Below are 23,368 nucleotides of genomic sequence, written 5' to 3'. Positions count from 1 at the left end.
GGAAAAAATTACTAACACACAATTATGGATAGTGGACACCCTGGGAGAGGTGTCATGTCAGAATATGCACAGACAGGCAGTCCAGAGATCGAGTGAACTCACGGGGAAACAGCTGAAGCTGATTCCAGGGAGCTGTGCCTAGAGGTCCTCAATTAAGTCTAATTTATTCAAGATGATCATCTTGTTGGAGCAAAGTTGAGTGGCATTTTTTTCTTATTTGAGATAGAGCCATTCTTATGGATAGAAATCAAAATTTCATAGCCATGTCAAATCTGTGAGTGGATGACTCAGCCCGATTTCATAGATGAGAAGCCAAGGGCAGTGGGTGGTCTGGGTGCTGTGCAGGCAGAATATTTGTCAGCCTCTGGGCTGTGTGCTCAGAAAGGGATAACAGACAGCAATGCATAGCTGCGGTGTTCTATGGAGGATTATCTCAGCTCAATAGTATCCTGTCCAGATAATCAGCCATCACAGCCCTGGTGATAAAGCTCAGAATGTAATAAGGCTGTTAAACTAGGAATAACTTCAGGATGTAGCACGCTACATGGACTGAGGAGAAATTTAGTCCTTCAGCTATGCCTGGATCTTTCTTTCACTCCTTTGCCCTAAATGACCTGATGTCATTAACCTTCACCTGAGAAATACCCCCAAGTCATTAGAGGGAAATCCTTTGCTTATGTTCTGCTACTATGAAAGATGACCAACAGATCAAGCTTAGAATGGTCACAGGTGTTTTCAGGAGACCACAGTCATCTTTCAAATCTAAGTTGAAACACTGGTAGCATAAGGGAGTCTAATCGTGGTAGCATAGGAACGTGATGGTGGAAGAACTCACCATGTGGCTTACTCGGTGTTCTTTCACATTGACTCATTCTGCAATCACAAGAAAGGAGAGGATCTAATGAGCTTCCTCAAGGCCTCCTTCATGTCCCTGTTCCTTAGGCTGTAGATAAAGGGGTTCAGCATTTGAGGGATCACCGTGTACATCAATGAAGCTATCACAGTCTTTCTGGTTGAATCAGTAAATGCAGAGCTAATGTACACCCCAAAAGCTGTCCCATAGAACAAGGAAACGACAGACAGGTGAGACCCACAGGTGGAAAAGGCTTTATGCTTTCCCCCAGAGGATGACATTCTCAGAATGGAGGAGACTATTTTAATGTAAGAGTAAATAATTCCAAGGAGAGGAACACCACCCAACATGCTAGTCACTACATATACCAGGATGTTATTAAGGAGGGTGTCAGAACAGGCCAGTTTGATGTCCTGATCAAGTTCACAGAAGAAGTGGGGAACCTCCAGTTCTGTGCAGAAGGACAGCCCCAGCACCATCAGACTGTGCAGCAGGCCATCTACAATGCTGATGGTCAAGAACAACAGGATCAGTAGGATGCACAGGTGTGTGTTCATGATGACTGAGTACCTGAGGGGATGGCAGATGGCCACATAATGGTCATAAGCCATTGCTGCAAGGAGAAAGTTTTCCATTCCAGCAAAAACCAGGACAAAGTAGACCTGGGTGAGGCAGCCTGCTTAACTGATGATCTTGCTCTGTCTCTGGATGTTCACTAGCATCCTAGGGACTGTGCTGTTGCTGAACCAGATGTCAGTGAAGGACAGGTTGGAGAGGAAGAAGTACATGGGGGTGCGGAGGTGGGAGTTGGAGCAGATAGCCAGGATGATGAGCAGGTTCCCAAGCACTGTGACCAGGTACATGGACAGGAACAGGACAAAGAGGATGGGCTGAAGTTCAGGATCATCTGAGAGACCCAGGAGGAGGAATTCTACTGCATCAGTTTGGTTTTCTGATTTCATGTTGCTGAGGAGAAAAGAAAAGATGATGGAACAGAGTAGGTGTGCCAGGGTCTATTATTTTGAAAAACTTTCACATAAACTTTGTGAAGATATTATTGCTAGTCTCTCTCTCTCTCTCTCTCTCTCTCTCTCTCTCTCTCTCTCTCTCTCTCTCTCTCTCTCTCTCTCTCTCTCTTTTCTTTAAACATTTTTCTTTCTGTCCTACTCTCTTCTACCCTACTTGATTTTCTGGAATTTTTATTGGAATGCTCACACTTTTCCACATTGTACCAATGATTAGAAATAAAATAGAAAGTGATATATCAGTCTTAACACTGAAAATTTCCTAAGCCTCCAACCATCAGGAAAATCAAAACCAAACTATATTAACTTTTAGGTAACAAAAACAGTGTTAGTCAGGATTTAAGGTAGACACAACCAAGTTAGACTCTGGCTTCAGTGCTTGGTTCACAACCAGTGAAACACTTTCCACTGTGAGAGAAGACTCAGTGTCCACATCTGTATAACCAGAGCCATTAAGAGATTCCATGGGAATGTTATGAGGATGCACAAAGAGGAAACCTTTGGGGAAGGGCTTGATATGAGACATTCTTTTTTTTTCCCTGTTGATAAGTTATGTTTATTTCTTTTTAAATTTGTTTAATTAGTTATCCATGACACTTAATATTGTTATTGTTACTTGCTTCTGCTGTGGACATGACCAGAGTGCCTGTACCCATCATAGTAGATGAGAAGTGATGGACGGGACAAATGTATAAAGATGAAAGATGGAGCATCTTTTGTTGATAACTGCCAATTTCAGGGAAGAATCAGTGTATTAAATCTCCCCCTACCCCAAGAATCTCACACATATGCAGAAGCAGGAAAAGTAAATGATTCAATGAATATCTATTATATTTAATGTTTATATCTCTATTCTCCTGTGCATATAACATCTAGAAATAAAATAAATAAAAGCTGGATGTAGCAACACAAATAGAAATTGGATAAGCAAGAAAATTTTCTTAAAAGACACAAGCAGCATAACAAAATTTAAGTAAGTTTAAAAATAGCATTGACAATAACATTAAAATTTTTATAAAATATATGAGCTATTCAAAACATATAGCAATGAACAGCCAAGTATCCACCACTAACCATCAAATTAAAATATAATGCTATGTTTGCATTAAAATATTCATTTATTTTTGTATCTACAATCACAGGAAGACTGTGTGTATTGTGTTCCCCAAGGAACTGTGCTGTGCTGCAGTTGACCCCTTGTCCCCCAGGCTTCCAATGCTCTGAGCGATTGCCTCTGCAAATTGCAGAAGACATGTTTGGGTAACCCTCAGATGAGGCTGGCGTTGAGCCAAGAGGTGGCGCATAGTTAGTGTTAACATGGCGTGATCTACTTTTGCCTGATTAGTTAATGTCTCCTTTGTGCTAGTGGTCAACAGATATTCCTCATTCTTTCTTGATTGGTACCAAGGGGCATGCTTCAATTGTGCTAATCCTAAGCTGATTGACTGCCTTAGGTATATAAGACACACACCTATAGGAAGCACCTTGTATAAGCAACTAGCAAAGAGAAGAAGCAGCAAGTAGTAAGAAGCAGGCAGATCGTAGAGTGGAGAACTGAGAACACATCTCTAGGTCATAGATCACATATCGCAGTATACAGGACACACCACTAAGAAGCACTTCAGATAGATATCACCTAGTTCACAGGATGCAGGACCTACCTCTAAGAAGAAGCAGCAGAACTCTAAGAAGCAATAGATCTCTGATAAGTGTAGAAAAATGTCTTTCTCTAAAAACTTCCTATATATGCAAAGCCTATCTTTCTCTCAAAGCTTGTCTTCCTCTAAAATCAAGCAAGCCTCTTTTTCCTCAATAAACTAGGGAATAAGAAAGCAAGCAAGGAAGCAGCACAGAAATAGAAGTAGTTTATTTCCAGTTCACCTCCGATAAATACCCACGCTATTGTTGCTGCACGCAGTAACAAATATCCGTGGGATTGTTGCCACGGGCAGCAACAGCAAATCACATTGCCATCCTGTATCTTAAAGTTTTGCATGCTGAGCCTGGCATTGTTCTAATTGTTCTAATAATATTTTAATCATCTCTTAGTCTTTGCATATTTTTCTCTGTTTCTTTAGCATAACTACCTTACTCTATTCCAATATTTCATTAATTCACTACTTATTTATGCTTTCTCTAACCAAGAGGCATTTCTATTATGCATTCCCTATGCACACATACACATATATAAAGATTGTAATGCATGAATCAATTTAAACATATGAGGATGGTTTGAGGTTGTGTTTGCCTCTGAAAAAGGAAAAGAATGGAGAGGAATGTGAAGCATATGGTGTATCAATGAGCATAGTTTTGTTATTTTAGCAAACAATCTGGTTAAATCTGGCAGCATGTGTTCATGCTTATTTTCTCTATCATTCTGTGCTGTTTGGAGTTTTAAAATTTAAATATATCATAGAATGCTACAGACAATCATGTATGCTAGATCAAAGTCGTGGTTCTCCCTTACTCTCCACCTGCTCTCCCCACGAATACTGGAGGACAGGAGACAGTGTCAGCAAAATCCACAGAGGAGCATGAAGAGTGAACACCTTGGTGGACATCATGATGTCAATGTTTATTTCTTATGAACTTACAATAAAAGGTCTGTCAATTAAAATAAATAAATGAGACCTAGATGTAGCAAAAAAAAATTATGTAACTATAAAATATATATTGCTTAGCAATACATCTACAGCATGGTAAAATGTAACAATTATAATACTACAGATATTAAAAATTTAACTTCTTATAAAACATTTTAAGTATTCAAAATGCAGTTCAAAAATAAGAATGAGCCTCAGCAGATCTGAAAAAATTAAATAAATAAATAAACAAATAAATAAATAAAGATAAACTGAACAAAGACCTGAATATTCACCACTCATTATAGTAAATGTATTGCCATTTTATATATCATTAAGAAATAAAATAACACATCTTATATTTGCATATTCTTTATCATCTGAGTATCATGAATTCCCTTCCTCAGGGGAACCACATTACTGAACTTGATCTTGATTATTCTCCCCATCATTTAAAAAAATTGAGTGAGTCTATCTGTAAACCATATATTTGTTTTTCTTTTGCTTTTTCCCTCTTAAAAAATCACACATACCAGTTGTATCTATTAGCAGGGTTACATGATATTTCCAGTCATGCATACAGTACGCACACATCAAACACAAACACCTATTCCCCTCTCCTCCACACCTCTCCCAATACCTCTTAATCACTATTCTCTGATTTAGTTGATAGTTTTTGTTTTCACATATGTCTTATTCTACCTTTTAAAACCTTACAAATAACATGGCATTTGCCCCTGAGTAGTTTATAAACAATAAGTTTAAACACTTTTTAATCTTGGTACATTATCTCTGCTTAATTAGCTGCAATGATCTTACTTTTTTCTAACATCTTTTACATCGCACACATACACATACATGAACACACACAGGCACAGTACTCATTGTACAATGCATATGTAAACCAACACGTGTATACATAACTGTATATATTACACTTACACACACGTACATATGCATAGCCATGTGAAATGCAAGCATGCACATAAGTAATAGTATGCAATGTGTAAAATTTTTAAAAGATCATGTGAAGTCTCATTAAGACCATGTTTGCATCTGCAAGCAGAGAGAATGGAGAGGGACCTACAGGGTCCATTAAAATTATGCGTGCTCTTTTGTTATTTAAAGTAAAGAGCTCTGATGGCTCAGGGTCAAAACAGCCTCATTTTGGAAGAGTGCATACATGTTTACTTGTTGTGTTTCTCTGTGCTGTTCTCCCTTTTCAAATTTCATAGGTTAATAGAGAAAATAAGGCAGACCAGTATATAGTCTCTTCGCATCCTCTCTTCCCCTGAACCACTGACTCCATTACATTGGTCCCCCTTCTACTGCTATTATAATTAAGTGTTAGTGCATTATAATCATACACAAATTTGAGATTAATTGTGGTATTTTCATACTTGAACTTATCATAATTTTGGTTCAATTTTTCCCCAGTTCTTCCCCTTCCCCTTTCCACCAACCTCTCTCCAAATCCCCGTTTTCTACTCCATTGGTCTTCTTTATATTTTCTTTTTTCCTTTTTTAATCCCTTTTATACTCTCTAGCTTCCACATACTAGAGAAAACATTCCATCCTTGACTTTAAGCCTGACTTATTTTACTTAGCATAATGGTCTCCAGTTCCATCCATTTTCTAGCAAATACCATAATTTTATTCTTCTTTGTGGCTATTTCTCAGAATATTATTAAACAGGAAATAGTGTCAGCCAGGTATTTGTTCTACAAAAGGGTATTGTGATCCAGGAAGGAAAAAAATAAAAATAAACTGGCCATGTACTTTTAACACTTGCCAGATAAATTAAAGTTTAGGAAATTCTAAAACATCCTTCAAAATGAGCAAGAGTTAACGGATGTTTAGAATTTTAAAAGTCCCTGGACTTTAAGGTTGGAATGAGACATTAGTAGAATGCAACTTACTCAGATATTGGTGCATGCCTCAAATGAAACATGGAGATGATGGAGAATCAGACAGACAACTCACAGGTGACCCAGTTCTGGAATGAGTAAGCAGAAAAATACCTGTCACTATGGGAAATCACAAGCAGGTAGACTTCTTATTACCTGGGTGACATCACTGAGGAATGGCATTCAGTTCCTCCCTGGGTATAGAGGAGAAAGATGAATGATATGTTCTCAGGGAACACAGAGAGACAGGGCAGCACCTGCCTCCTGGGCAGATAAGATGGTCCTGAGGCCAGGGCCAGGTGAGCTGTGTTCTCCCTTGGGCCAGGTGTTGAGTGGGTGGTCATGGGCAGAAAGTTTGCCATTTCTGTGACACTTGGAACTTCAATATCCAAAGGTCCTAATTAGTCAAACACTTTTAATCTTATGCAATCATATGGCAACAAAAATCTTTAAGAGCAAACCTGACTGATGGAGAGTTTTACTTTGATTGATTCTCCCACATGGAGAGGCTAAGCAGATGTCTTCTTCCCTCTACCTGCTTAGGTTCAACCCCAATTCAAGCATCACATACACCTCAACACATTCTCCTTCTGTTATTGGATTATTTTCTTCCTATTTTTGTAAATTTAAGGCAACTCCATTCTGATAACAATATTAGAAAAATATGATATTTAAGTCTGTAAATATAGCTCATTTTTACTTGTAAAAATTCATGTGATAATAAATGTATGCTAAAAATTCAAGAAAATAATAAAATAAAATTTCATAGCAATACTATGGATATTACTATGTATGTTTCATGAATATTTATTCTGTTTATTAACTTCCATATTACATCAAAGAGTTACTAATATATAGATGAAAAAATCTTTACTAATCAAATGTTACTAATCAAATGTAATCAAATACAAAAATGCCTTTACATTGTTCACAGCCTTATTGAGGTATGATTGATATACAATAAAATGCATATAATTAAAATGTATAATTTTACTCATTTGTATAAACATGGAGTTCAATATTGAGACATGTAGGTACATAGATAAGTATCTCTACAATATATACATATATATACATATGCATATAGATAGAAATAAATAGATCTGATATATCATCAAACTCAAGAATGATGTGTCTGTCAAAAGCCAAAATTTACTTCTGTCTCTTTGCCCATTTTTTCCATATAAAAATTGATCCCTTGACTTTCACATCCTGGATAAGTATTATATCACTGGAGTTACATCTCCAGTTTTCTTATGTTCCTTTGTAGATTTTGTTTGTTTTTCTTTCATCATACTTGTTTTTTGACCCAACAACTGTCTTAGGTCTACAGTTTTTCACTTAATTTCCTGAGCAGTATTCAATTGTTTGAAAGTTGCATGTGTTGCTTATTCATTCACCTTTTGCTAACAATTGGGTTGAGTACAAACAACACTGTTATGAACATTCATGTATAGATCTTTTTTTAGACTTATGTTTTCATTTCTCCTGGGTAAATACTGAGGAGTGAAATGGAAGCACCATGAGTTAGGTGTATGTTTAACTGATTCAAAAGGGGCCAAAGCTATATTAATAACTATTCTTACCTGTTCTTTAAATATTCACTTATATCTTTTCAGATTTGAGAAGTACTTCTTTATACAGCATATGCTTCAGACATCTCTGCAAAGATCCAAACTCAGTAGTTTTAAGGTGAGATCAATGAATCTGAATATAGTGCTCAGGTGACCCACCACAATCTTCACTGTGGACACCAGTGGAGAAACTCTGCTCTGGAAAAGACACAATGGGAGCTAAGCATGGAGCTGTACAGGGATTGTGGTGCTGAACACTTTTCCCTGTTCCCTCCCACCATCTCCTGCCCCAGTGATGGTCTAGCTGGGTACTCTTTGGATTCTCTTGTGAGACATGAGAATCCCATTGTTTTCATTTCCACACCCACAGAGATGAGTTTGACTTATGGAGGGTCTTCCTCTGCTGGTAGAGAATTCATGACCCTTAAACCTGCCAGCTTTCATCTTCTTCCATTTTTTTTTCAGACAGAAGATTTACTCCAAAAAGTAAAATCTTTCTCCACAGAAATTGGTCTTCTTCATAAAGGCAAATTAAAAAGTTTTACTTGAAAGCTTCATTGGTCACTTATATATATCCTGGAAATCTAGCTTAAATATGATTACAATCACCTAAAAATATTATTATACTAAATATTTTCCTTTAGGCTTCCTTTGTGTCTCTGTTTCTCAGCTGTAAATAATGGGGTGAGAGACAATAGAATACATCACTGAAACCACTAAAGTCTTCATGGCTCTACAACTATCTAAAAAGCAAAAGTAAATGCCAAAAGGTGTTCCACTGAGTAAGAAAACAAGTAAGAGAAGAGACATTTAAGTGGTAAAACCCTTGTATATTCTATCAGCTGATGACATTCTCAAAAGAGAATGTGCAATTTGAGTACATAATAAAAAGATTGAGGACAAGAACTACTGTTCAATATGACAGGCTGAAAAAAAAAAGAACTAAATATTACTGATCAGGGTATCATAACACTCAGACCTAAAGACCTGTGACAGTTCACAGAAGTGGGGCATCTCCAGGTCTGTTCAGAAGGACAGTCACAGTACCATCAGATTGAGCAGCATGGGATCCAAGGAGCTTAGTCAGAGACTAAGGCATTTTTATAGAGAGTGAGAAGTTCACTATGAACATACACAGTAGTGAGCAACATAGGACCTTATATTGGTCATGGGCCATTGCTGGGATGAGAGAGTTTACCATGACACGACAAACTGGAACAAGGAAAATCTGAATGAGACAACCTGGGTAGGTGATGTTCTGAGTCTGTTTGGATGTTCATTAGCATCCTTGAGATTTTGCATGTGCTTAAGCATATTTCAGTAAAGAAGAGGTTGCATGGAAGTTTGGAGATGAGAGTCAGAACTTACAACCAGGATGATGAACAGGCTTCCCAGGGCAGCCACTACATACATGAACAAGAGCAGAGTAAAGAGGAGAAGTTACATTTTTAGATATTCTTCCAGTTCTGTAGGTAGGAGTTGTGAAACAGCTCTTTGATTTCTTGGTTCTATGCTACTGATGAATCTAAAGCATATGTGGGCAAAATGACAATAAAGTCAATGAAACTCTAGCTCATAGCAGTAGCAGCATCACATGGGTGATGTAATGGGTATAACCCACTCCATCTACGGATATTAATTTCCAGAGATGAGGATCAACAATTTAACCCCTGGTGATTTTTTTCTTTCGACATGTATGCTCTCTCACCTGCCTTGACATCAGGAAGGAGAAGAATGGGAGGGAGGAGAGGAGGGAAAGGGGAAATACTGGAGACCCAAGTGGATCAATTTACTTTCCATGGCTGTGTGGCTGTGTCAAAATGACTGCAATGCTATGTATCACTTCAATGCACCAATGAAAACATTTAACAAGTAGCTTAAATAAAGCAAAGTCACTACTTTGGTCTTGGCCAAATTTGTTTTTGCTGTTTTATGGGTGTTTCCTGCACACCCAGGGAGTATAAGTGTGTTTGGAAAGCTGCTGGAACCAAGGAAGGCTTCCTTCCTGGAGAAGCAGCCAGCTCCTGGGCCTGCTAGGTCCTGTTCCCCTGAGGTCCAGCCAGCACCTGGGCCTGCTAGGTCCTGTGACCCTGAGATCCAGCCAGCGCCTGGGCCTGCTAGGTCCTGTTCCCCTGAGGTCCAGCCAGCACCTGGGCCTGCTAGGTCCTGTAACCCTGAGGTCCAGCCAGCGCCTGGGCCTGCTAGGTTCTGTGACCCTGAGGTCCAGCCAGCGCCTGGGCCTGCTAGGTCCTATGACCCTGAGGTCCAGGCAGCACCTGGTCCTGCTAGGTCCTGTTCCCCTGAGGTCCAGCCAGCTCTCTCTCTGTCTCTGCCCTCAGCTCTTCATTTTCTGTCTACCTCGTTGGCCTTCTCTTGCCTGTTCTTCCCACTTCCAATATCCTTCTCTGTTTCTCTTTCTCCTTCTGTTTTCTGGACAGCTTCTTCTACTTTTTCTTAAGTACAGGGAAGATAGACCAGGCTGAAGTGGAGTTCTGTTCATTTGTTCATGGAAAGTTCATCAAGCAGAATCTCGAGTTACCATGGCCACATTCTTTAGGGAAAAGATGATCTCTGATTGGAGTGTTGACACTCATAGCCTTGTCAGTGTGATTGAGAGGTCTTGGTAGAAATAAGATCACGAGAACATGGGAGAAATAAGACCACAAGACTGTTGTGTGTATCTATTTATGAGTGTGTGTGTGTTCCTATTTGTGTGTGTGTGTGTGTGTTTCAGTGTGTGTGAGCATGTGCCTGGTGGAGTTCTCAGAGAAAGGGTACTTGAGCTTATATATTTCAGTGTGACTTTTAGTAGCTAGAGGTTGGAAGGAGGGAATCCTTTGAAATTCACAAAATGTCTTTGCAGCAAATATAAGTGCAAGAGGCCCAGGGTGTGGAAGAAGCCCTTGTACGTTATACCTTCAGAGCAATGAGGTCACCTCATTCCTCAACATTCTCTGACACCATTTCTCATCAATCTTCTTCCTTGTCTTCACCAAGGGCTTTCTTTTAAGCTTGGTTTTCTGCAAAAGGCACATTCCTCAGGACCTTTGCATTGACCTTTCCCTAATGAGCACTGAACTGTTGAGGACAACTTGTGGTTCCTAACCTGTCTTCCTTCCAGTTTAGATGGCAGTTTTCTTGCTGATCTTCCATGAATTGTTATAAAAGTAGAAGAAGCTATCTACTCTTGTTTTCTTCTGAATACCCATTGCACTATTTAGTCAATTTAAAAATTTTTGCTTCTGTTCTTTCTGGGTAAGATGAACTATTGTTTTGTGCCTTATACATATTACTGATACAGTGCCTGGAATAGTTGAACTTACAAATTTATAGGTATAACTTTATGTTTCCCTATATGTATAAATTGTGTGATCATTGAATAATGGTAATTAGCTTCATTACCTATAATATCCATCATTTCTGTGTGGTGAAACACTCAAAATCCTCCCCTCTAGCTATTTTAAAATATGTAACATATAATTGTTAACTATAATACCCGACTGTGCAGTACAACACCAGATGTCATTCCTCTTCTCTAATTGTAACTTGCTCCCCTTGAGAAACTCCTCCTCTTCCCTTTGGCCCCAGAATGCTCCTCAGCTTCTGGTGAACATCATGCTATGCTGAGTTTCAACGAGAGCATGTTTTGCAGAATCTGCATAGGAATGATACCATGCTGCTTTAGTGTGCTGTGCCTGGCTTATTTCACTTCACATAATGTCCCCCAGGTTCACCTATGTTGTCCAATGACAAGAGTCTTCTTTTTATTAAGAATCGAATATTATTCCACTGCGTATCTGTACCCCAACCAAATGGCCAATAGCCAAATGAAAAATGCTCAAAATTGGTAGTTATCAGGGAAATGCTAATGAAGACCACAGTAGAATATCGCTTCACTCTAGTTAGAAGAGCTATTACCAAAAAGACCAAAGATAATCAGGGCCAGTGAGAATGTGGAGAAAAAGGGTTCCTTTTCCAGAGTTGGAAGGAATGAAGACTAGTGAAGTCTTTATGGAAAGTGATATGGAGGTTCCACAAATATTAAAACAGATTTATCACAAGATCCAGCAATCCTACTACTGGATATGTAGATAAAGAAATGAAATGGGTATACAGAGGAGATATCTGTCCTTCCATGTTTACTGAAGTACAATTCACATTAGTCAAGATACAGAAACAACCAAAATTTTCATCAGGGGGTTTGATATTTATTTTTCAAGTTCATGAAAAACTTTCTTCTTAGAATCTTGAAATTCATGACTTTCTAGCAAAACCTTGAGACTGAAATAGGGATTCGTCTTCAGAGGTGGTACAGGATTCCTTGGGGGACAAGATCCATACACATTATATAGAAGATTATTTCTTTCCTTTCCCTTGGTTTTTATTTTACGTTTTTGTGCATGCTAGGCAGACACTCCACCACTGAAATACACCCCAACACTAAAATTAATTTCTTTACAGCAAAATATGTATTGTTTCATTTTAATTATATAAGTAAAACAGTCTATGTGAAAATGCTCTTTTTCTTGTTTCTGGTAGTCATATGTGTATGGAACCAGGGAATGATACTCAGCTTTAGAATCCCTTCTTCTGGGACTTTCAGAGGACCCAGAACAGCAGCCCTTCATCTTTGGACTCTTCCTCTCCATGTACCTGGTCACTGTGCTGGAGAACCTGCTCATCATCCTGGCCACCATCTCAGACTCCCACCTGCACACGCCCATGTACTTCTTCCTCTCCATCCTGTCCTTTGTGGACATCTGCTTCACCTCCACCACTGTCCCAAAGATGCTGGTGAACATCCAGACACAGAGCAAGGCCATTACCTATGCAGGCTGCATCACCCAGATGCAGTTTTTTTGTACTCTTTGCAAGGTTGTACAACTCTCTTCTTTCTGTGATGACCTATGACAGTATTGTGTCCATGTGTCACCGCTTGCACTACATGGTCATCATGAACCACAGACTCTCTGGATTGCCAATTCTGGTGTCTTGGTTTGTAACTGTATTATGTGCACTGTTGCAAAGCTTAATGATATTACAGCTGTTCTTCTGCAAAGACCTGGAAATACCCACTTTTTCTGTGAACTGAATCATCTGTTCCACCTTGCCTGCTCTGACACCTTTCTCAATGAGGTGATGATGTATTTTGCTGCAGTATTCCTGGCTGGTGGCTCCCTCACTGGCATCCTTTATTCTTCCTCAAAGATAGTGTCCTCAATCCATGCAATCTTATCAGCTTGGGTGAGGTACAAAGCCTTCTCCACCTGTGAGTCTCACCTCTCTGTGGTCTCCTTATTTTATTGCAGGAGCCTAGGTGTGTACCTCAGTTCTGCTCTGACCCAAAACTCACGCTGTACTGCAACAGCCTCGGCTATGTACAGTGTGGTCACCCCCATGCTGAACCACTTCATCTACAGTCTGAGGAATAAGGACATCAAGAGCACGCTGAGAAGACACTTTGAGAGAGAATGATAAAAGTGTCAAACTAAAGAAGTGCCCATGATTGCAGGGCTCAAAACCACAGACCCATAATCTGGGATTCTTTTACAGAAAACAGAAGCAAAACTTACTTCTCCTACCTTATTCCTGAGTTTCCATTTCTTTGATTTCAACGTCTACATACATTTCCACAGCATCATTCACTTTATTACACTTTCTTTAAAAAAAATTATTGATTCTAATTAGTTGTACATGGCAATAGAATGAATTTATATATTTTGAGAAATTATACATAAATGGAGTGTAATTTCTCAGTTTTCTCATTGTACACATTGTAGAATCACATCAGTCATGCAACCATATGTGTACATGAGGAAATAATGTCTGTTTCACTCTTCTATCCTTTCTTCCCATACCTCTTCTCCTCCTTTCACTCCCCTCTACCTAATATAAAGTAACTCTATTTTTCCCTAGTCCTGCCTCCTTATTGTCAATTAGCATTCACATATCAGAGAAAATATTCAGCCTTTTCTATTTTGGTTCGGCTTATTTTGCTTAGCATGATATTCTCCAACTCAATCCATTTAGCAGAAAATGCCATAATTTCATTCTACTTTAAACCTGAGTAATATTCCATTTTATTTGATATTTTGAAGGGCACCTAGGTTGGTTCCATCTTTAGCTATTAAGTTGAGCTACTATAAACATTGATATGGCTACATCACTGCAGCATGCTGATACTACACCTCACGCTGATACCTACACCTCAAACAGAGTGTTAATCTCAAGGAATATAAAGAACTCAAAAAACTTAACACCAAAAAATAAAATAACCCAATGAATGAATTGGCCCACGAAACTGAACAGACACTTCACAGAAGAAGAAATATAATTGACCAACAGATATATGAAAAAATGTTCAACGTCTTTAACAATTAAAGCCCAAACCTGGAAACATAAAGAAATGACCTGGAGAGGGACAGGTTCCTTATGCTGTTCCATTCACTGCACACTGTGCATGTGCTGAAGTAAAACCCTGACTCCCCTCGACATGGACACCCTCATATCAGTGAAAAGTAAATTGAGATTTAAAAACTGTACTCAGCCTTTGCCTCTGTGTTGGACCATGTTATACACACTGTTCTTATTTCCCTGGTCACTGCTTCACAAGGAGGTGGAGCTTATGGTCACGAGGCAACAAGCTTGATGTAACTGAGGGAATGATGAAGAGGACCCTGACCAGACTGCAGGGACCTGGCCACGCTCCCAGACCTGAGGTGCAGTTGGCTCTAGAGAAGCTTTGCTGATGTGAAATTCAAGGTCAAGGGAAACAGAAGCTCTGACACGAACTCTTGCTTCTGGGATTCTCCCCAACACAGTGACATTCTGTCTCTGGGTGAGCAGTCCTAGGAAGGAAGCAGACACCAAGGCAAGGCATTCGAAGTTTCCTTGGTTATTTTAATGTGATTTTCTCTGTGCATTCATGAAATTGAGCACATTTTCATGTTCTAAGATGTTTGTATTTATTCTTTTAGGTCACTGGTCCAGGAACTTTGATCATTTTTTCTGCTGCTTTAAAAATTCTAATGGTTTTGAAATAATTCACATATGTCTCTTTTACTAGTTTGGATTTTCTTTAATTTATATTTAATTTTTTTTGATTTTTTCTTTTGTTCCAATTAGTTGTGCATGACAGTAGAATGCATTTATAAATCATTCTGATCAATCATATATAAGTGGAGTGTAATTTCTCATTCTTCTAATTGTACATATCGTAGGATCCCACTGGTCATGCAGACACGTATGTACATGAGGTATAATATCTGTTTCACTCTACTACCTCTTCTAACCACATACCCATTCCCCTCCCTTCATGCCCTCTACATAATATAAAGTAACTATTGTTCCATTACCCCCTCCCTTATGTGAATTAGCATTCACATATCAGAGAAAATGTTTGGCCTTTGGTTTGTTTGGTTTGGCTTAATTCGCTTAGCATAATATTTTTAATGTATATATCATTAACCATATTTGAGGTCGATGCAACGGGTAAATAGAGGGAGTTAAACGATCACAATAATGAAGCAAATTTCCATAATATACGGCATATGTTTTCCCCTACCTTTCAGATTTTCTTATCAATGTTTTGACATACACATTTTAAAATATTTTATTTTAAAAATTATTTTTTTCATTTTACACCTTTATGAGGTATAGCATAAGTTAATTCATGTATTTTAGAAAAATATATAATTAACAAATAATAATTGTATGTAGTTATGAATACAGTGTAAGATTTCAATATGTTTACACAGTAAGTACTGATTAAATGAACATGAATTATGTCTCCATCTACTCCTTAATCATTTGGTTTGGAGACCTTGACCTCTTCTTTCCTAGTTATTCATAAAATATGTAATGTGTTGCTATGAACATTTCACCTCCTGTGCCGGAGAATTTTACAGAACTTATTCATTTCTTCTAACTGTTTTTATGTAACAGTTCTCCAACCTCCACCTACCAGCTTCTCCCCACCCGACCTTTCCCAGGCTCTGGTAGCCATTCTTACACATTCCAATAGACTTTGTAAAAAATTCACATATGAGACAGAAGAAAGGACCTGAAAACAGTTTACATGTTCCCAACAAAAAATAACCTGTTTGAGGGGATGGCTATGCTAGTTAATTAATTGGCCCATTACACTTTGGAATCCTGCCTCAACTGCTGACAAATCCTGGGCAGACAGATGGAGGAGAAGATATCTGGAAGAAAAGTCAGTTCCAGTCAAACCACCCTAGATTAGTCAACTATCAACTGTGTCCCCAGTGCACCAGAAAGCCCAGCGGAGATTGGCAGAGGGTCTCAGGGTGTGTACAACTGTCTACAGGTTCATAAGGAGACTGGTAAGCTCAGAATTATTCATCACTGTGCACTCCTACTAGATTGTAAGATATTATAGTAAACTCATTTGCTTTTACAAGTTCTTGTTATGCAGCAATAGTTGACCCTTACAATAAGTGAAAGGAAGGGAAGTGAAAGCAATTAGAATAATCTGCTACTTTCTGGTTTGGAATTGCTCTGCTGGTTAAAGACAACATTCACAACTACTCTTTTATTCAAGTTTATTTGATACAACTGTATTTTAAATGATACATGGAGGGATGCATCATTCAGATTTACTTTATAACAATCTTTGCAGTTTGGGACGATTTACTTCTAATTGTGATGACCTATGATTGATTTGTAGCTACCTATCACCCTCTGTACTACAAGGTTATCATGAAGTGTTGACTCTGTGTGTTGGTGGTACTGGCGTCCTGGATCACAAGTGCCCTAAATTCTCTGTTGCACAGTGGACGTCCTTCTGCACCCATTTGGAACTGCCCCACTTTTTATGTGAACTCAATCAGGTGGTCCTGCTTGCTTGTTCTGCCACTTTTCCTAATGACATGGTGATGTATGTATTCTGCAGCAGGATTGCTGTTCTGTGGCCCCTCGCTGGCATCCATTACTCCTACTCCAAGATAGTGTCCTCCATCCATGCGATCTCATCAGCTCAGGGTAAATACAAAACCTTCTCAACCTGTGCGTCTCACCTCTCCATCATCTCCTTATTCTATTGTACTTGCCTAGGAGTGTTCTTTAGCTCATCTTCTGCACACTCCAGTGCAACAGCCTCAGTGATGTACAGCATGGTCACTCCCATGCTGAACCCCTTCATCTACAGTCTGAGGATTAAGGACATAACTGGGGATCTGAAGAGATTCTTCTGTGGGAAGCTCTAGAGGAGACAGATTTCATGAAGTGCCTCTGGTCAAGGGAACTAAGCCACAGAGCCAGAAATTACAGTTCTTTAATCAGATCCTGATGTAGAATGGGCTCTTCCCATTCTTACCCTCTAGATCTGATGTCTTTCATTTCAACATCTTTGCTGAATTAAAACAACCTCATTAATAAGGTGTCAGTTCTGTTAGCCAATGTCTTTCTCTCATTTTCTACTGTCCTCATGTTCTTCCAGATCTCAGATCACAGGCAGTCTGGAGATTCCTGTCATTGTCACAGATAAGTTATACCCATCATGTGGAATAAACTGCACTTGCAGATGGGTTTTGTGTAGTTCTCTTGTAGAGGAAGACCTGGGACCACAATTCTTCAATGTTCTGTTCCTATTGCTGCCTGCAATGTTGCCTCATCTGGTCTATGTTATGATCTAAACTTCAACATACCAGTGACTTTACAGCTCATCACAGGAGTTTATAGTCACAGGAATATGATGCTCTTATTCAGCACAGTTTTGAACTCATGCTGTACCTATTTCCATGATACAGTAGAATACTTTGGAAGATGCATGCAGGGTGAAATGAGCAAGGCAGGGTGAAATGAGCAAGGCTTCTCCTCCAGCATTAGTCACTCCTACATGCTGAGAATCTTCAGGCTCTTGTAGTTACTGTGAAGTGTGTGGAAGGTTGCTGTGGCCACAGTTCCCCTACTGTGCTGCAGATCCCAGAGCTGGCTCCTCCTGGCTCTCAGAGTTTGGGAGCTATTTTCTGCCCTTCTGTCCCCTCCCTCCTACACATCCAGTCTCCAGTGACCACGATTCCACTGTCTTCCTGTGTAAGGCCAGGATTTTAGCTTCCACACATGAATGATAGCACGCTCTGTTTCCATGTACACAGCTGCAAATAGCAGGATTCATTGTTTCTTAGCTAAATATGATTCTGTAGTGTTCTGTATCTGACCTCCAATTGACGAACATATTTTCTTTCCCTTTGCATCCCATGATGGACATCCCGGTGGTTTCCACATCTTGCCTCTTGTGAACAGGCTGTGATGAGCCCAGCCAGCAGATGTCTCTCATGGATTCATAGACTTTGCATCTGCACAGAACAGTTTTCATTGTCTTCAGTCCACATCCCTCTACACTCTTCCCCTATTGTAAGTTAAATTAGATTTTCTACACGTTTCCTCATTTGCCTCCTACCAGGTCCTTATGCACTGTGTGACATTAGTGCAACATTTTACAACTAAATCAAAGGAGTTTCAGAGTGCCTTTCTATGTTCGTGCAGTGCTAACAAACACAACACTGGGGCTGACACTGTGAACTCGGCATGCTGCTGTCAGCTCTGAGATCTGAGGAGCCACACTCACAGCTGCTCTCACCAGGAGTAATCACACCTTGTGACGTACACCACCAAGGAAGCTGTCCTACAAAAGACATTGCAAGGAGAATCACCTTTTTAAATCAATTTCTATGTTTAATTCACACATAACAATTGCATCTACTCGTGGTGGACTGTGTGACATTTTGCTACATGTGCCAATGTTTAATGACAATATTGGTGTAATTATCCCATTCATGTCTTTCATCATTTGTCATTGGGAGGGACATGAAAACTCACACTCCTGTTTTCTAACTATTTTGAAATAAATGAAACATAAGGGAAACAAGTCCTCTGCTGTGCTGTGGAACACTCAGACTTCATGTCCTCTCTGTTACTTTTACCGTCCACTAGCCCACCCCTGTCCTCCCTCCCCGCTCCCTTCCCAGCCTCTGGTCACTGTCTGCTCTCACCCTCTGAGATGTCCCTCTCCTTCTTACTCTTTCCTGTTGCCACACTGACTTCCTCGCTGGCCTTGGACGTCTGAAACGGGCACCTTCCTCAGGGCCTTGGCATGGTCTTTGCCTCCTGCCACTCTTCCCTGACAGCCTGTGGCACTTACTCTGTCTTCCTGCAGACTTTTTTTTTGTTTTTTTTTTTGTTCAAATCTGATTTGTCAACTTCTTTTCTTTTCGCCAAAGTCCAGTTTTAGAAAAACACTTCCATCTATTCTCTTCTATTTTACCTTATTTTCTTTCTTTTTGCAATCATCTCCTTATCTGGCATGTTATATAATTTTCAAAATTTGCTCATAATTTTCTCCATCTTTAGATTGTAGGGACATTGGTTTTTTTGTACTGTTCACATATTTTCTAGATTATTCCCAGGACATTGTAAATTTTTTTCTTTAAGTACACTAGAGATTTCTCAGTATAATTCTAGAGTATATGATCTCCTGAGGAAATGCTCAGAGGTGGGAAGAAACTTGTTTTAAAAGTGTAGGTGATGCCTTGACAGGTGACCAGATTCAGATGAATATAAAAATGATAACTATACTGTGAATAAAAATGAGAGAAAATAGAAATTAAACAGTAGAAATGCATCTCCCTCTCTCCTTCTCTCTCTCTCATCGTCACACCAACCGCATGAAACAAATTAACAACACAGAGCTTTCAGAATTCCTCCTTCTGGGATTTGCCGAGGATGCAAAACTGCAGCCCCTCATCTTTGGACTTTTCCTCTCCATTTACCTGGTCACTGTGCTGGGGAACCTGCTCATCATCCTGGCCACCATCTCAGATTCCCACCTGCACATGCCCATGTACTTCTTCCTTTCCAACCTGTCCTTTGTGGACATCTGCTTCACCTCCACCACCGTCCCAAAGATGCTGCTGAACATCCAGACACAGAGCAAGGCCATCACATATGCAGGCTGCATCACCCAGATTCATTTCTTTGTACTCCTTATAGAGTTGGACATTCTTCTGGTGACTGTGATGGCCTATGACAGGTATGTGGCCATTTGTCGCCCACTGCACTACCTGGTCATCATGAAGCCCCATCTCTGTGGATTGCTAATTCTGGTGTCCTGGGTTGTGAGTGTTTTATATGCATTGTTGCAAAGCTTAATGGTGTTGCGCCTGTCCTTCTGCATGGACTTGGAAATCCCTCACTTCTTCTGTGAGCTCAACCAGGTGGTCCAACTTGCCTGCTCTGACACCTTTCTCAATGAGGTGGTGATTTATGTTGCTGCCATCTTGCTGGGTGGTGGCCCCCTCACTGGCATTCTTTACTCTTATTCCAAGATCGTTTCCTCCATCCGTGCAATCTCATCAGCTCAGGGGAGGTACAAAGCCTTCTCCACCTGTGCTTCTCACATCTCTGTGGTCTCCTTATTTTATTGCACGAGCCTAGGTGTGTACCTCAGTTCTGCAGTGACCCAAAACTCACGTTCAACTTCAACAGCCTCTGTGATGTACACTGTGGTCACCCCCATGCTGAACCCTTTCATCTACAGTCTGAGGAATCAGGACATGAATAGCACACTGAGGAGACTCTTTGAAAGAGAAAGATTAAATGTCAATTGACCGAAACTGGAGAAAAGCCCATGATTGCAGGACTCAGGGCCTCTGAGCCAGAAACTGGGTTCTTTTCAGAAAGTGGAAGCAGAACTTGCTCCCCCTACTTTATTTGTGAGTTTCTGTTCCTTTGATTTCGACCTCTGCATGCCATGCCACTGCGTAATTCACTTTATGATGCTTTCTGATCTCTTTGAAATCCAATCCTCTCCATTTGTCCTTCTTCATCTTTCCCCAAATCATTCCCATCTTTGGAGAAGGAAGACTTGCAAATTCTCATTTATCACATAAGATATATTTCTAGAAATAATTTAAGCTCAAATGATATATATCATGCTAAGTAATTGTTTATTTCACTGAAAATTGTCATAATATTTATTCACTTGTGTAATGTATCTAAAAAGCAAGGTCATTTTTATAATTTTATTGTGGGGGAAAATCGGAGAAAAACAATTTGGTACCACAGATTTAACTGAGGGATATTTACCCATCCAGAGTCCTGTTTTCTGTCTGAGATGTGGTCTTGCTAAGTGGCTTAGAGCCTAGCTGGGTGCTGAGGCTGACCTTAGACTTGCAATTTTATGCCTCAGCATCCTGAGTCACTGGGATAGCAGGTATGCAGCACCATGCCTGGCTGACAATAAGTTTTCAAGTGTTTTTTCCTTGCTGTATCACTCCCATAAATTACATTCTTTACACGGTAACCTTAAACATACCAGGGTGTTAGCTAGTCATCAGGTTATATCCTCATCTTTTGGATCCTCTTTCTATTTCAGTGTGGTGTCCACAGTACTGAACATAGTCATGGACAAACCTGTCCTCACAGGTATTGACTCCACCATTTTCCCCAGGTGCACAATTTTATGTGCTTGACAAATTTTTTGAAATGTCAGCAATAAATAAATGCTGACTACATTAATGGTCATGAGTGGACAGTCACTGGACAGGGAAGGAGGTGAATGTGGCTATAATGGGGCAAAACTCGGAATCCTTGACTGATGGGAACCGTTCTGCATTTTCCATTGATAAACATGTATTATTTGTAAACCTTTATGAGGTTCAGCCTGGTATTTCCACACATGCCTACAGTGTACACTCATCAAATACAGCCCCATAATTCACTTTCTCCAACCCCATACCAACATCTACATTCAGGTTGGCATTTTGTTTTATTTTTTAACTTCCTCATATGAGAGAGACCACACAGCACTTGCCTTTCTGCATCTGCCTTATTCACTCAGCACAATGTCCTCTGGCTCCATCCACGTTGCCACAGTGACAGGATATCATCCTTCCATGCAGCTGAATGATGTTCCACGTTGTGTATGTGACACATTTTTCTCCTCCAATCATCTGGTGATGAACACTTAGATTGACTCCATACTTAGCTGTTTTGAATGAAGCTGCAGAAACATGGGTGTGGATGCTTCTCTTTGCTGTGCAATTTCATTTCCTTGTCATTATTGTAAATACCCAGATGTGATATTTTGCTCAGTCTTTTGTGGAAGCTGACTAAAGTGTTCTTGGATCTTTTGGCCTCATTTCTTAACAAGAACATGTCAATCTACAATTTTCTCCAAATAAAAAGTTGATGAAAATTATAAATGGAAAAATGAGTGTTGTCTGAGCACGCCATTTGTTCACAGTTAAAATTTCAATGCCTTTTCATTTTCCTCCACAACTCATGGTTGCTTTTCACTTTCTCCCACGCAATCATAGCTGTCATGGTCTAGCCTGTGTTTAGAGTGACCCTCATAAGATCAGGTAGATGAAAGAGAACACAGTTTGCTGATAATGTGCTGTGGCTTTATACCAATCCAGATCTAACGTGTGCAGCAGACTGTGGCGACATTTGCTTTGCAGATTGGTGTGTGAAAATGTTGGATATTGAAATAAGCAGATTTGGGATGGTAAGAATTGCTGGCACCTGATCTTTCGTTGTTCTTGCTCTCTCTGCTATGTACACACTAAGGGAGACGATTTGATTGTAACGTGGCTTTTTCTTAGGTGAACATCTTCTACTGCCTCTCTTCTGCACAACCATGGGTACCCCACACTGTTCTGTGATCTTGCCAGAGTTCTGCCACCTCATCAATAACATAGTAGTGTATTTAGTTTCTGTCATTCTAGGTCTTTCTCTCTTACTGAAATCCTCTTCATTATTTAGAAATTCTTTCTTCACTCAGAATTAAATCAGCCAGGGACTATCCAAAGCCTTTCACTTGGTGGTGTCCTTGCTTCATGCACTGACTGTGTTAGTCAGTGTTCTGTTACTATAACAAAATACCTGAGATTTATAAGGAGAGAAGTTTTATTTCAGCTCAAGATTTGCAAGGTTCTAATCTGAGGGACTGGCCCTGTGTCAGTGAGCACATGATGGGGTGAGAGGCATGTGGCAGAGTAAAGCTGCTCACCTCACGGGCAGGAAATGAAAAATGAAGAGGAGGAGACTTGGGTTTGTACCCCATTCATGTGTGATCCCCCAGTGAAGGAAAACTTCCCACTGGAGCCCCTCTTAGCATTTTCACCACCTTCCAATAGCACCACGTGGGGGAACTGCCTTTACCCCAGTGACTTTGAGGGACACTTAAGATTGACACCTGATCACTGGCCTTGAGGTCTACCTCAGTTCTATAGACATCTAGTGTCTAGGATAACCTTGAGTGACCTTGGTGCAGATCACTCACATATGGAGCCCCATGGTCCACAGTCTGAAGAGCAGGAAGATGAAGGGGCCAAGGGCATGGGACACCTCAGTGAAGGCCATCACAGGACTTTGCTCAGTAGCAGCATGAATGACACTGAGG

The 23,368-nt window shown here is 39.9% G+C and overlaps 1 protein-coding gene and 1 pseudogene across 1 annotated transcript; one reads left to right on the top strand and one right to left on the bottom strand.

Moving 5' to 3' along the window:
* Positions 1–879: 879 nt before the first annotated feature.
* On the bottom strand, positions 880–1,815 carry LOC124975404 (putative gustatory receptor clone PTE03; annotated as a pseudogene).
* Positions 1,816–19,628: 17,813 nt separating this feature from the next.
* LOC124975402 (olfactory receptor 7A10-like) lies at positions 19,629–20,570 on the top strand. Its single transcript, XM_047538145.1, has one exon. The coding sequence runs from the start codon at positions 19,629–19,631 to the stop codon at positions 20,568–20,570; it is 942 nt and encodes a 313-aa protein (XP_047394101.1).
* The last annotated feature ends 2,798 nt before the right edge of the window (positions 20,571–23,368 follow it).

The sequence above is a fragment of the Sciurus carolinensis genome, unplaced genomic scaffold (assembly GCF_902686445.1).
Source record: "Sciurus carolinensis unplaced genomic scaffold, mSciCar1.2, whole genome shotgun sequence".
Taxonomy (NCBI): Eukaryota; Metazoa; Chordata; class Mammalia; order Rodentia; family Sciuridae; genus Sciurus; species Sciurus carolinensis.
This window is presented reverse-complemented; position numbering and strand designations above follow the sequence as displayed.